At 46.6% G+C, this 14,823-nt stretch overlaps 1 protein-coding gene across 1 annotated transcript in view; it reads left to right on the top strand.

Annotated features, from left to right (window-relative positions):
* The window catches only part of LOC142884576 (unconventional myosin-XVIIIa-like), a 62,788-nt gene extending 49,376 nt beyond the window's left edge, over positions 1-13,412 (top strand). Inside the window, exons 37-44 of the mRNA XM_076020314.1 lie at positions 963-1,079; positions 1,500-1,583; positions 4,444-4,581; positions 5,267-5,452; positions 5,542-5,681; positions 6,071-6,115; positions 10,729-10,851; positions 12,017-13,412. Coding sequence (XP_075876429.1) covers positions 963-1,079; positions 1,500-1,583; positions 4,444-4,581; positions 5,267-5,452; positions 5,542-5,681; positions 6,071-6,115; positions 10,729-10,851; positions 12,017-13,412 — 2,229 coding nt within the window. The remainder of the gene's footprint in view (positions 1-962; positions 1,080-1,499; positions 1,584-4,443; positions 4,582-5,266; positions 5,453-5,541; positions 5,682-6,070; positions 6,116-10,728; positions 10,852-12,016) is intronic.
* The last annotated feature ends 1,411 nt before the right edge of the window (positions 13,413-14,823 follow it).

Here is a 14,823-nt window from a genome sequence, read left to right as displayed (position 1 = left end):
CTCAATAGTAAGATCGATTGAACGTGCTTTGGACTGGAACACGGTGAGACACACGTCTCAGCCGAGGCACAGGGTGAAGTTCCATGAAGTTCTGGACATGTGTGAAATGCAATATAATTTTCGTGTTCCACTGCATTTTGCATTTTGTGTGTTCAAATTGCGTTTTAATGCTGGTATGGAAAAATGTTTTCTTTTCAAACCCACCTCTCCTGCGAACAAAAAAAAATAAACAAGTTTAATTAATGCAGTCCATTTGCAAAATGGCACTCTTCGAAGTGCAGCGGAGCTCTACAAATTAACATGCACACATTGCAAGTCATGGAGAGATATTAAAATAATAAATGCCCTTTGGCATATATCTGATTTCAACATTTTGCTCTAATGGATGAGTACGCTTTGTCGGATGCCCCCCCCACAACCAGTCACCTCGTTAATGGGCCTCTCATGAGAGCGCTGTCTGCGTTTCAGGCTCGCAGCCCAGGATGTTTGTGTCTTTTGGGGATTGCACACAGGCAGTGTCGCGCGCCTCCGCCCGTTAATTGCCTCAGCTATGGCAGGGGAAGTTCTCGTGAATGTCGCAGATTAGAGAGCGCGCAAACACGCAGGACGAACTCTAAATAGGACCCCGCCGGTGCGCCGCACTGGCCCGCGCAGTTTCCCACTCAAATGAGTCAATTGATTATCTGCAATTGGTCTCATCCTGCAGCCAGAACCTCCATCTGGGTTGTGCTCCGGCGCTGTTAGACTAGATTCCAGAACTACGGCAACCTAGCTCGCTAATGGCCATTTATCATATTCAATAGCTCATGAATAAATCCTGCTGAAGCTTGCATGCCCTTGTGTGTGTGTGTGTGTGTGTGTGTGTGTGTGTGTGTGTGTGTGTGCGTGCGTGCGTGTGTGCATGTCTGTGTGTGTGTGTGTGTGTGTGTGTGTGTGTGCGTGTCTTTCTCCTGATGCTCCAGCTGGAGGAGCAGGTCAGCCGTCTGCAGAGGGAGAAGAATGACCTGCAGTCTCGTATGGAGGAGGACCAGGAGGACATGAATGAGCTGATGAAGAAACATAAAGCTGCAGTTGCCCAGGTAACACAACCTGTCGAAAAACCTCACTGAGCTGTTCCAAAGCCCTGGAAATACTCCTGGCTGAATCCTCAAGTAAATCGATGCTCAGGCCTACACTACGCTGGTGAAACAGTGGACCAGCATCATAAAGGAGCATGGTGCTCCTGTCTTGCCGTTAAATCAGCTGTTACTTCCAGTTATAGTGTATTGGAGGCAAATGATGTTCAAATAATTGGTATTTATGTTTAAAATACAGATACTACATGGTACTACACAACAATAATTTTGATTCATTTTTAAGCATATATATATATATATTAGGAAATACGATAACTGTCTAATCCTATAAACCCAATTAGTTTAAGTAAGTTAGGGTTAGATAAGTTTGAACAAGTCTAGAATGACTTATAACTGAAGGTCTAATGTGATTGTGCTCACCAGTCTGCACGGGACCTGAACCAAATCAGTGACCTGCAGGCTCAGCTGGAAGATGCCACCAAGGAGAAACAGGAGATCCAAGAAAAGGTATAGAACTGTACATGTTGAACCACCTGCTGCAAACTTTCCACACTTCATCCTGATTAGACCCTCTGATTGTTGCTGCTTATCTCCCAGCATGGCAATACAATTTGCATTAGAAACAGCAGGAATCAGATGACAACTGAAAGCCGAGCAGCGAAAAATCGTTCACTGGCGTGTTTAAAGGATGGTAATACGTGAGGCTATCAACTTGCCTTTTGTACCGGCCCTAAACATGGTCACCTATCACAGGGATCTATCCTAACTGTGGTCTTGGTTGCCGTTCCCATGTCTGCAACTTTCTTTTATTTGGACGTTTTTCAGTCAGATCCAAGTGTGAGAATAGAGCCAGATGACAGGCTCTGCACACTGGACCATTTAGCTGTTCTGTGCTAAAATGTGGTAATTACACATATTAGCATAACCTTGCTACGCTACATTGTTATGCGTGACTAATATGATTATGAGCAACTGCAAAAAAACAACAACAAAAACTGTTATTTTGGTCACGGACATGAAAAGGCGCCTCAGAACAAACACTCACAGCTGAATCACAAGCCAAATGTCAAACTAGTTTGGTCCTTGAGATGCACTATTGTAATAACCCAGGGCTCATTGTTATTGCAGTGCAGACGTTTTAGCCCCTGCATGACCCTCAACTTTTTTTTTTTATCTGAAATGCAAATTTTAAGAATAGATCACTAAAAAACAAAGATGATCAGAATTTGAAAGCACTGTAAAAATGTGTGTTAGACAGCAATCCGCTCCACTGTTTGAGAGATCACAACAGCAGGTAGTTGGAAGGCACCGCTACACCAACTTTACCATCGTTATTTTGCATCATGGATTGCAGCGACGTAGCTTCACAAGATTAATTAACCCCCCAAAAAACTTGATGTCTCTCCAGAAAACAGCACATTCAGCCCTCCTGCAAAAAAGAGTGTAGCTCTTTGTTATGGCACAAAGGGCCAATTTCTAAAATGTTGGTCAGCACAGCCAAAAGACTTAAGTGAGTGGGAAAAAGAGTTGAAAAATTGAGTTTTCTCATTTGTGGAGAGTTCACTGACTCCTTAGAAGCATGTTGTTGTTAAAGAAAACAGTTAGATATAGTTAAGATTGAACAAAGATGAGTTACTGAAACATCTGCACTCAGGGTCACGAGGTTCTGCTGGAGCCTATTCCAGCTGTCATAGTGCAAAGGCAGTGTACAGCTGTCCCAGTTTACAGTTCATGGCAGGGCCACACAGAAAGACAAACAACCATTCGCTCTAACACACACCCCTACGGTCAATTCAAAATTCCCAATTCACCTCACATGCATGTTTTTGGACTGTGGGAGGAAGCCAGAGAACCTGAAGAGAACCCACGCAGACACAGGGATCGGAATCGAACCCACAACCTTCTTGCTGTGAAGCGGCAGCGCTAACCACTAACCACTGTGCCACTGTGTCGCCCTGTTACTGAAACATTCTTCATTGAAAGCAAATACCAGTGACTTTGTTTTAACATGTCTGGTGCTGATCAAAGTGTCGAGAAAACTTCCACTGGCTGGACTGCCATGGCTGGAACAATCATGTTACGCTTTCCTCAGAATACAAAACTTTAAATTGCTCTGATGTGAGTCTGTACTGTAAGTAACCCTTCAGAAAAAATACCTTTCTCAAATCTAAGTGTTAGCGATTCAATCATGAGCCCGTTGACATGAGCGCGCTGCACAGCGTTTTAATTAATCTGACAGCCGCACAGCTACACCTACACGCTGTAATTTATCCCGCTTGTGCGCTGATCAGCTCAGGTTTTGCACTAAGTGCTTGAGCTGTCAAGCAAAATGATTGAGGCTGAGCGCTGATGCGGTACGAAGGTCAAAGCGTTAAAATTAGCGCCCCATGCCGTCGGGGCTTTTAGAATAATGGTGTTTTTCTGTTTAAAGCGCGACCTCTGATGTGTCAGGTGTGACTTTTTATTTACAAATGCACACCCATTTAAATTGTTGTGTTGGCTGCGTTGCTCAATCTGCACACAACACAGACTCGGGCTTATGTAACCAGACCACCTTTTTTCAGGGACAACACAAAGAAAGAGTGAAAGGAAAACCATCTGCTCTGAGCGGAATTAGACTCAAATATGATTTCACCAAAGGACACGATTGAGTCCTAGCCGCCCTCCAGCAGCGCATCCTGTTTCCCATTAAATAAAGCTACATTTGTGCTAAGCCATCGATAGGCCCGACACAGGCGCGGCCGGCCCCACTGGAGTATTTTGGGCTCGGCTTAGAGATGCGCAGCAGGCAGCGAGGCATTGTTAAAGTCTGCCAGAGAATCGTGGGCGATAGCCATCAAAAGCGTCTGACCTTGAAGTGGTTATCTCATCTCCCAGTAGGAGGGCGAGGCTGCCTGCTTCTAGTCCCATCAAAGGAGGCCTCCAAATCCTCCTTGTCTCAGATGCAAAGTCCCTCATTAGGTGCCACGTTACCCTTCGGGCCACTTTTTCTTTGTCACGTTTCTTTTTTCCCCTCCCTTTCTTTCTTTTTTTCCCCATTTCCTCCTCCTTTTATCGCCCATGAGAAAAACGAGTCGGACGGCACACCAACGTGCTCCGCATGGAGCTTGGCTCTCCCCCAGAGCCTGTGAAGCTACGCCGGCGAGGCGCAGCCCCACCCCCGTCCTCCTCTGACCCCGGGTGGTAGACTGACTGGGCTCTTATCTCCAGCTTATTATTCTCTCTGGATGCAACATGTTTACAAGTTTGTGCCTAATAATAAAAAAACTACAACAAACAGCTTTAAGGCAATGCTGTAGTTTCAACAAGCACACGATTGCAGCAAGTTTATGTGCTTTGTGTATGTGTGTGTGCGCGTGCGCGGCAGCTCCATTCGCTGCAGAGCCAGCTGGACTTCCAGGAGCAGTCCATGGTGGAGAAGTCTCTCGTGTGCCGACAGGAGGCCAAGATCCGCGAGCTGGAGACCAAGCTGGAGTACGAGAGGACGCAGATCAAACGGCTGGAGGTGAGAAAGAGCAGCCGACGCTCTCGCTAGCAGGGGGGCGGGGGAGCAGGGGTGTCCCTGGGGCCGAGGCTGCTGTCGGTCTCCAGTGGAGAAAAAAATGATCCGCTGGGGAGTTTGAGTCGTTTGAGTTAAAATTAGCGTCGGGTCCCAAAAATAAAATCCTTCTATTTTTTGTTTGTTTGGTTTGTTGGCAAAGGTTTTGCCTTTGAGAGGCGCCACATGGAGAAGGTAAAAAGAATCCGACAGCTGCCGGCTTTGGCCTGGATTTATGGCAGAGTGGAGCTCTTTCAGATTCTAAATACGCTAGTCGCAAACCGTAAAGGGCTTATACGACTTTCTGTCAGGTGAAATTTCTGGAAAAGGATCCAGTGATCATGACAGCAGGGCACACGGAGGCAACTTCTTTATCTGCAACAACTGCATGGAAAGACAGCTAACAACAGCGGTGGGTAGAGCGAGTCACTTGTCTCGCCGTGTGACCTTCGTCAGATGTCATGTTGGTCTCATGATGCCAGAAGGATGAGTCTTATGTGCCATAGGCAACGAAACAGTCGGATGTTTTCGTTCAGATGTTTCGAGAAGGTCAAATTCAGTGAAAAAGGATGGCGGTGCATTTTTAGCTCCGAGAGCCACCGAGCAGTTTCCCCTCTGGGAGTTAAAATGCCGACTCCCCTGCCGTCCTCAGGCTCTGGTCGGCCGCCTCAAGGAGAACCTGGAGAAGATGACCGAGGAGAGGAACCAGCGCGTGGCGGCGGAGAACCGGGAGAAGGAGCAGAGCAAGCGCATGCAGCGGCAGATGAGGGACATGAAGGAGGAGATGGGCGAGCTGTCCAAGAAGGAGGGCGAGGCCAGCCGCAAGAAGCACGAGCTGGTGAGTGTTTCCAACGAGGGCCCCGGGGGTCGGCGTTGGATTGGCTGGCTTCGTGATCTGTGAACTGTGAACCGCTGCCACTTCACCAGGAAATGGACATCGAGAGCCTGGAGGCGGCCAATCAGAGCCTGCAAGTGGACCTGAAGCTGGCCTTCAAAAGGATTGGCGACCTGCAGGCGGCCATCGAGGACGAGATGGAGAGCGACGACAACGACGACTTAATCAACAGGTACGCCGGCGTTTTTCTTCCTTTTCTTTTCTTTTTCCTCCAGAGCCCATTTGTTTTACCCTGCCAGACTTGCTCGTCCAAATTCACTCACTCGTTTTAATTTGACTCTACGCTTGTAATGTTTTTTTTCCCATCCCCCGGTGGGGTAACGGCAGCACTGAGTTCAGCAAGGTAAACACACGGCAGACCTCCGTGGCGGCGAACAGCTCGCGCTTTAAAGAACGAAGAGGACGGTTTACTTGCTTCTCAAAAAAATAGATCTTTTTTGCTGTCATACATCATTTTCCCTTCCGAATCGCCCTTGTTTCTGAGTCTCTCGTTATTTGTGTGCAAATGTTTTCTTTCTCTCTCTCTCCTTCTCTTCCTGGTCTCTTCCACACCTCTGGCAGTTTGCAAGACATGGTGACAAAGTATCAGAAACGGAAGAACAAAACGTGAGAACGTATAAAATCTTCTGCATCCTTCGTCTCCCCTCGCTGTGCTCGCTCTCGTTTTTCCATCTTCTCCCCTGTTTTGCAACCGCTGGAGAGAATCGTGCAGTATTCTTTATCCAGGCAGGTTTATGTCTGTCTGAAAAACACGGCGAGCAAAAAAAGTTCCTTTTGATAAACATCTGTAACCTTAACTTTAAGAAAAACAGGTTATGACGTGACAACTTGCAAACTATGAAGTGAATCACTATTACTGCTGCAGTGGTGATACTGCATCATTGTCTCCATTCTCTATTTCTGCCTCGTATGCTCCAACATCATACTGTATGTCGCCGTGACAATTCTATTTTTCAATTTAATTTTTTTTCGAACTAGCGTCGAAGCTGCCGCCTCCCTCTGCAGATGCAAACAAGCTCAGTGAGTTTACACAAGGGTTTTCTGTCGCAGATCATTATATTTGAGCATGCCTCCCTGCGAAATTGAAATATCAAAAACAAGCATGGACACACAGAGGGAAATCCCTGAAAAGGAGGCAAAGTGTTTTCTAAGACCCTGTAAATTGTTTGGTTTTATTTGCTTGAAAAATGAGAAGATGTAAATTGAAATGGAGAGTTGAATGAACAAAAAAGTCTCTAAAATTGTAAAATTACAGCAAAAAAAACGTTCCATTTCAGAAATATTGACCTGCTGGGCTGATGCGCGGTGACGAATAGAAGGTTATGATTCATACAGTAAATTCTTCAAATGTAATCGATCTCCTTTTGGAGGCTTTGAATGAAGAAATAACCTCCATTTTGCCCTTTACACACACTGAGCAGAAACACAGCAGACAGAGGCGTCGGCGCGCCGTGCGCTAATGAAATGTTCCCCCCATCTTTGAAAATCTGTTCATTTACATGCATGCAAATGCTCTCGCTAATCTAATCTCATCACACGGCGCTGCGGAACATTAAGCAGGAAGACGAAGAAACCTCGTCTGAGCTGCTCCATCACCGACTGTGAACGTTGAACACTTTAAATGATTGAGCCCCGATTTCTCAGAGTGCTTTTTGTTTTTTCCTTTTTTTTCCGTACACAGCGAACAAAATGTCTGCTCGGCCTGTTAAATAATTTCAACCTCTGCCAGAGCATGTGAATGACATTAATGTATACCGCCGAGGTGAATATATCCATATATCCAACCACAATTACACAATTTCCTGCTTGACCTCAGGTTTGCCTGATGCGTTGCCTTTGTTTGTCGTGCATTTTTTCATCAGTCTGCCCCGTCGTCTCGCCGCTCTCTCTCTCCCTCTCATTTTTTTTTTTTTTTTTTTAGGACTGGGGCTTTTCAGCAAAAGCCCGCTGATTTCCCACAGTTTCCATGATTGAATTCCTCTCTCTCTTTAAGGCGCCAGCAGGCCTGATGAACAATAATGGATGGTATAATTTTTCTGTAAATCCGGAAGTGATTGAAGAGCTTTCAGCTGTACGTTAGAGGAAAAAATGATGTCTAACAACACTTAAACTTCGGCTTTTTGTTGTTTTTTTTGTGATATGTGACATTTAGCACCCTTTTTTATAGTTAATAGAAGGTCTTTGAATACAGAATGAGCGTATTTATTCAATTGAAAGCCTGTATTGTCGTCGTATTTTGTAGAACAACGAAATTCAGATTTATGTGGTTTATTTTACGTTTCGCATGCAACTTTGCTCTTTCCCGTCAATACGTTTATTAGCCTACAGCGTGAAAAATACGCAGTGCTGGACCCACCAGGGCCAAAGTGGTGGAACCAAGCCGCCATACGAGACTTTGATGCTGAGTCTAAGCTTTTGTGACAAAGATTTACAACCAGTGCGGGCCAATTGTCAGAAGCTATTAGCGTTCACCTCTGAATTCTTGGGGCTTGTTTATGTCTGCGAGCCTCGGGACCGGTTAGCTTGCGGTAGGCGGCCAAGGACAAATTGCTTGTGACACCGTTTGCGTGGCGCTCAATTGCAAAGCCACCTTCTATTACACACATGTGTACGTACGTGTGCGCACGTGCGCGCTTGTCTGCCGCAGCGTGGCTTGGACTCTGTTTTGTTGCGTGATACATCACGCTTAGAGTCAAAGGTGTCAAAGAGATGACAAATAGGCAACATGTGTAATCAACTCTCTGGTGTTAATGAACCTCTGAGTGTTTTTTTTCCTCTCTCCACTGTGGCTTCTATTCGCTGCGTTCACCACGGAGGACACTGGAGGGAAAAATTGCAGCTGATCCCTGAACATTTCCCTTTCGTGGCCACATGAAGCAGCTCTCAGGTTTAGGAAGGCGTCGCACTAAATCATATAATCAGGCCATTTAGTCTCTATGAAAGCATCATTTCTTTCCCCTTTGCCCGCCAGCTGAAGGGTTCCCTGATGAGTAAATATGTTAATGTCCTCACTCCATCACTGCAGTAGTTTAGCAACCAAGATCAGGACAAAAATGTGACCCGACAACAGAATTTAGGTCATATTTTGGTCTAAATAAGCAATATATTAAAAAAAACATTCTCTGTGAAATAATAACAGTTTACACCAACCTTTCATACCTAATAAAGTATCTACTTGCATAAGAGCGTCTATCAGTGCTAAGATATTTTATGAACTTATGTACTGTAAATACTAAGATATATTGTGACCAACTTCTTGTTTTCATTTGTTGTCAAGAAATAGGAATCAAGTTATGTAAAATTTGTTGGATTAACACAAAAGAAAAAAGAAACCTGTTTACCATTCAACCAAAGCAGACAAACTACCAAACAAAACTGCTGAAGTTTGGCAAAACAGATGAGTGAGACTTCAGAGCTGGAATCACTCTGCAAGAAAATCATAGCATAAAATAGACTGTTACTTTTATGCCACCACCACAGCAAAAGCAGGAAGTAGATAGGACAATTTGTCCTCGGAGACAAACATGATTGACTGCTCGTGCCGCAAAGCCTGTTGACAAAGTGAACACTCTTCGCCGAGACACCCGCGTAGATGGATGTGTGTGTTGTTCAGCCAAATGACGGACCACCCATCATATTGCACCGCTTTAAATATCACATATCGTGTCTCACAAAGCGTTTTTCTGCAACGCAACTTATCTGTTCCGAGGCTCAGATGGATTAGCTCGTCCGGGAATCGATATCTGCAACCTGCATCGCTGTTTCTCATTTGTAATCAGTCAGCTGTCTGCTGATTCTGGGAGAAATATACTCTGATTTTTTTGTGTGTGTGTGGGGGGGGGTTGGGGGGCAAAAATGATGCGCAGGCAATGTGGTAAATAATAACGATGCAGAGGCTGTTGTGAAATCAAAAGGAATTAAAAGTGCACTCTTCTCCGGCTACGCTGTCAGCTCTGTCAGGACTGGATTGTGTTCGACTCAACAAACAAAATGGAATATCGAGAAATGTTGTTTTCCCTGACAGCAGCTCACTGAGCAGACGCAAATCAGATCTGGTTCACGTTTGTAGAACAGATGAATGCTGGTGCAAAGTACAATTTGTTTTCCTTAAATGTCAGGCAGAAGGGTTCGGCTCGTGTTGCAAAGGGAGCCCAGGTTTCTGAATGCGCTGTTGGACGAACACAAGCAGAGGATTATTCACCTAACACATGTCCCAAATGTTTCCTTGAGGCTTTGCATGTGATGTAACAGAATTACTAAAAAGTGTGATTTTGGGATCCACAGGTCAACGTTTTAGCGATTATCTTGTGAAAGGCTCGTGGTTGAGATCCAAATGACAGACGTCACAGCCCAGTGGTGTCATGACATTGGCCACATCTCCATCCTGACAACACAGTGCTCCACTCATCCATGCCTGCTTAACATTTTTCAACCTGCTTGAAGTGCTGATTTGACTGATTCAAACATTGTTTGTCTGCCGTCTCTCCGGTCCGCCGTCACTAACAGGATGTTTTGCTGTGTGAAAACTGACCTACATTTTCTCTCTGTACTTCCCGGAATTTTGAAATATTCTCACAACAAGCCATTAAGCAAAGTCCTTGTTTGAATAACTCAAAGACGATTCTGACTCGTCCCAGCAGGCAGTTGGTGTTTCAAGTACAAGGAAAAAAAAGAAGAAAGGCAGGCGAGAAGAGAGAGTGGGGATTTAGGAAAAATGTTAGAAGAAGTTCATTAGCATTTAAAAAAAAGAAGAATGGTTCGTCCTTCTTGATGAAATGATTTGTCAAGAATTTAAAGCTGTAAAAATGTCTTGCTAAAGTAAGTATTCCAAATTTTTTCGGGCCTTTTAGTACCAAGTACTTTACTGAGTTCGAGGCAGTCAGGTTGTGAATCAGGCTGACATCGCAGGGCTCTGCCAGCAATGCAGAGGAGAAACACGGAAACATTGTTTGGAACAATATACAATGAAATGACATTACACCATAGTGTCAATAATTTAAAATGTCATCTTTTGTAAACAATATCACAATGATTCACAGTCATTCTAACATTGCCGACAAATCATTTCCGCCAATCAGCAGTGAGGTCCAAAACACCCCAGGCCCAATCAAAACTACTCCCTGTGGAAATGCACCCAGTTTTTTTGAAAGATTCTTGGTTCCAGGGGAAAAGCCCCTCTTGGAGTGAAAGTGTCTAAACTGACCCTCTGCTTTCAACAGTGGGGATGACACAGACACTGATTCTGAGGTGGAAGACCGGGTGGATGGGGTTAAGACGTGGCTCTCGAAGAACAAAACCAGCGCCAAGACGCTGCCGGAGGAGAGAAGCCCGAAGAGCACCAGGTTAGTCCTCACATCCTTTATGCATTATGACGCAAAACCATGCGGGTCCCCCGGTGGTGATGCAACAATACAGCTACACACATTCCCAGGCTGACAAGGCCCAGGACTACCTGGGGCACGATGAAACAGAGGGATTGGTATTTCATATAATTAGGTGTCATCTCTCTCCCCCTGTAATCTGTCTAATGACAGCAGGCGGAAGGGAGAGGCGGCTGCTGTCAAATTTATTGAAGTGGCCCGTGGCCAGTTGGCGCGGGCTGCTAAATGACGCCTCCGCTGCAGTGAGACGGATATTCTCACCAGTTCACTGCCTCAATCTCTATTATGCACATTGTACGTAACAAGCTGTAGCTGTGGGCATTGTGTATGTTCAGTGACTCTTGACTGGCCCCAAGGACAAAATGAAATTGACGGATGGAAAGACAGCGTTGTTTCTTTTCATGGCACAATGTCTGCTTGATCAGGCGGGGAAACATTTCATTCATTCTTTAAGCGGGTTAGAGACGGTTGTCTCTCAACATATAGGGAATTATGTCAGTACCATATTTTCCGGACAAGTCCCTTTTTTTTGTTTTGGAATACTGCTGCACTGTGGCACAGACGGAGCGAGCCACACTAGGGATTGGACGTCCGACCGTGCCATAAAAACCATAGAAATGTTAACTGGACGGCAGGCTGAAATCCCGGCGGCTTCGGCGGACGCCAAGGCGTTGTCGCTGTAGTTACGGCCCTCAAAGGCAGCTTACGGCAGCCACAGCACCGATGGCTGATGGTTGGTGTTTGAAGCTGCTGGCAGATTGCGTTAGCTACCAAATGGCTTGGCATCTGCCGCTGCTCCCATGATTTAAGCCAGCTGTCTTTCTACCAAAGAAATATGGAGGCGCTAACGCTAGCTCAGCACCATAAACAGAAGAAAAAAAGACATAACGTACACTGACTATTGACTACCGAGATGGTCATTATGACTCTATTACTCTAACCTGACACGGACCGAAGTGTCTATCTGTTGAGCGACAACTAAGACTATACTGATCACTATGGTTTCTCAGTCAGATGAACGAGGTAAATTATACAGAGTACCTGCACTGCTAATGATTAAAAATCAACACGATTCTTTTTCGTTTTCTGTTGGTTCTGATTCTCATTTCACCACATAACCCTTCAGATACTCAGCCAGTGCTGACACCAAAGAGGCGAAAGACGATAAGGAGAAAATAAACGAGGGCGGTAAAGACGCAAAGGAGGTCGAGCAAAGTAGATCGGTGTCTGTCATGAGCTCCCTGAGCTACAGGAAGCGTGCCAACCTCAAGGACTCCATAGGGGGTAAAGGCGACGAGAGCTCCCTGTTCAACACCCTCAAAGAGCAGCCCGACACGCCCGACCACGCCTCGGTCCGCAAAGCCAAGTCCAAGTCCGGAGACGTCTTGGATGACTGGAAGAAGAGCCAAGAGCAGGAGGACTTTGACGACAAAGGCTCGGTCATCTCCCTGGCCTACTCTGAGGCCACCAGCAGAGCCAGAAAGGGTTTGGAATCCCGCTGGGCCTCCCGCAGCAGTCCTGAATTTGACAAGGACTCCATGGTGTCCTCTGTCGCCCCCAGCAGGATGTCCAGCAGGCGCGGCATGATGCTGGACGTGGATGATGACACCAAATCCACCATTAGCAGCGTCAGCCACTCCTCCCCACGGGCACTGCGCCGCAGCTCTTCCTGGAAGGACGACAGACGCAGCAGCTCGCGCCTCTCCCTCGCCCGAAGCTGCGGCCTCAGTGAGTTCGGTCTGCACGTGGGTGACGAAGATGATGACGATGACGACGACGGCGGCAGGAGCGTGGCTTTCAGCGAAGGAGGCACCTCCTCATTCAGTCCCCGTTCCCTCAGCCGCAGCTTTTCCAACCCGGCTCAGCCACGCCCCTCCAATGGCAATCCAACCGACTCGTCCGACATCAAGACTGTCACACACCGCAACTACTTAGACCCCGACTTGGAGGCCGCCATCAATGAGGTGCTGAGCTTCAAACCAATCAAGTTCAAGCGCAGCAAGCTCGACGAGTCAAGCGGTGAGGACGACGATGACAAGAGGGGGCTGGGAGGCGAGGACAACCGGAGGAAAGGCGAGGACGACGCACTCGGCTGTGGCACGTCCCGCCTGCTCAGGTCCGCGTCGGGTTCTGCTCTGGACAATCGGCCATCCAGCACGCTCAGCAGCAGTAGCATCAGCTCTCGCAGCCGCAAAGATAAGAGAGGAAAAGTGTCTCTTTCTGATGACTCCTCGTCCGATAACCATCGCAGCAGGAAAAGCTCGAAAGGGAAGAAGAGCAAGAAGTCCAAGAAGAAAACCAAGAGGAAGCAGAGCGAGTCCGAGTCCGAGTCCTCAAAGACGTCGGAGTCGTCGTCCTCCGGCTCCACCATTTCCTACCGCAGCTCTAGCAGTGTTAAAAGAGCCCCGAAACAAGGGTCGGACGATGACAACGGTCCCTCGGGCAAGAAGGACGGCAAGAGGAAGCAGAAGAAAATGGATAATTTGGTGATGAAGTACCTCTACAGGGCTGACAGTGACTGACACAGCCCGAAGGTGATGCTTGGTGTGATAATAACGCCAGGAGCATGAACTAAATCAAACATGAAATCTCGGCTGACAGCATTAGTGCTCTAACCAGTTTGCTGTGTGTTTATCATTTCGGCTGACGATGCATCATTTTGGGAAACTACTAATAAAGAAAATGGCACACCGGATGCAAACAAACAAACAAAAACTGCAGCAACAAAATGAACCTTTTTAGCAATTTTTCAGGCATGCCATAATTGTACTGTTTTTATCACGGCTTTAACCCTGCAGCAGTTTACACTGTGGCACTGCGAGTGAAGGAACAGCAGGTCGACATCGATGAAGCTGACCATTAAAAACAAATTCAAAAAATCTCGTCTGAGACTGCACGCTTACGCCGTGCTACTCTGAGAACCAGGGTTCCACTTCGTAACAGCAGGATTTGTTTTAGCCCTTGGCGGGGAGCGGCCTGATACGTTGAAAGCTTCTCTTTATGTTCACATATCTAGCAGCGCTATCACACCTCGACGGTTAGCAGGATTTTATACAGCTCTGAGAAGATGGCCTGAAAACGATTAAACATTGCAAAAGGAAGAATAGTGGACCAACTTTATATGATTTACTTTTAAATCATGGTAAAATACCTTGGAAAAAGTTTTGTCTTCATTATGCTCGTGTGACAAACTTCTGAATGACATCTCTTGAGGGCGAGGAGATGACAGTCAAGCCCAGCGTTGCCATGACAACATAATCCGAGGATGTAAAGGCCAGGATTTAAATTACATGTTGCATAAATTGGTGGATGGAGGCGGGGCTGTATATGGAACCCACCATCCTTCCATCCGGAGCTTGTTGTTTGAATTAGATCCCAGCACGGTCTGTGTGGCTTGACATTGACCTCACCAGCTGCTTGCATTGCCCGCTAACACGTTAGCGTTGCCTCAGAGCGACAATACCAAGGCGCATGCGGTGTAATTGCTTACCTACTTCGAAAGCATGCGTGGGTGAATTCATCTTGTTAACATTTTCTGCAAGGGCAACAGGCGCCCTTGTTGACCCCCAGTGAGTGAGGGGGGTACCGCAACAGCGTTTCGTCGGACACAGAAGTTACCTATCAAATGAAAAACTTTGCCTGATGCGTGGCCTGAATTGCTCACAAAAAATACACAAATAAAAACACCTCCGTAATGAATGGTGCAAATGATGTGTGTGTGTGACCCCTGCAGCCCTCTGGAGCTCACCGGACATCTGGGTCGCGGCAGATTGAGTGAAGAGGACGAGGGGGACAGAGAGGCCGGCCATCCGTCGCAGAGGCAGAGCGACGGTGACAGCATGCCGGCGAAGAACACACCCTAGCACACAACATTCACACACAGGCTTTTTTTTCTGCCTACAACCCAAACCACTGCAACAATTTTTTGGACTG

The sequence above is a fragment of the Nelusetta ayraudi genome, unplaced genomic scaffold, assembly GCF_046127955.1.
Source record: "Nelusetta ayraudi isolate G7.1 ecotype Tasmania unplaced genomic scaffold, CSIRO-AGI_Nayr_v1 ptg000011l, whole genome shotgun sequence".
Taxonomy (NCBI): domain Eukaryota; kingdom Metazoa; phylum Chordata; class Actinopteri; order Tetraodontiformes; family Monacanthidae; genus Nelusetta; species Nelusetta ayraudi.
This window is presented reverse-complemented; position numbering and strand designations above follow the sequence as displayed.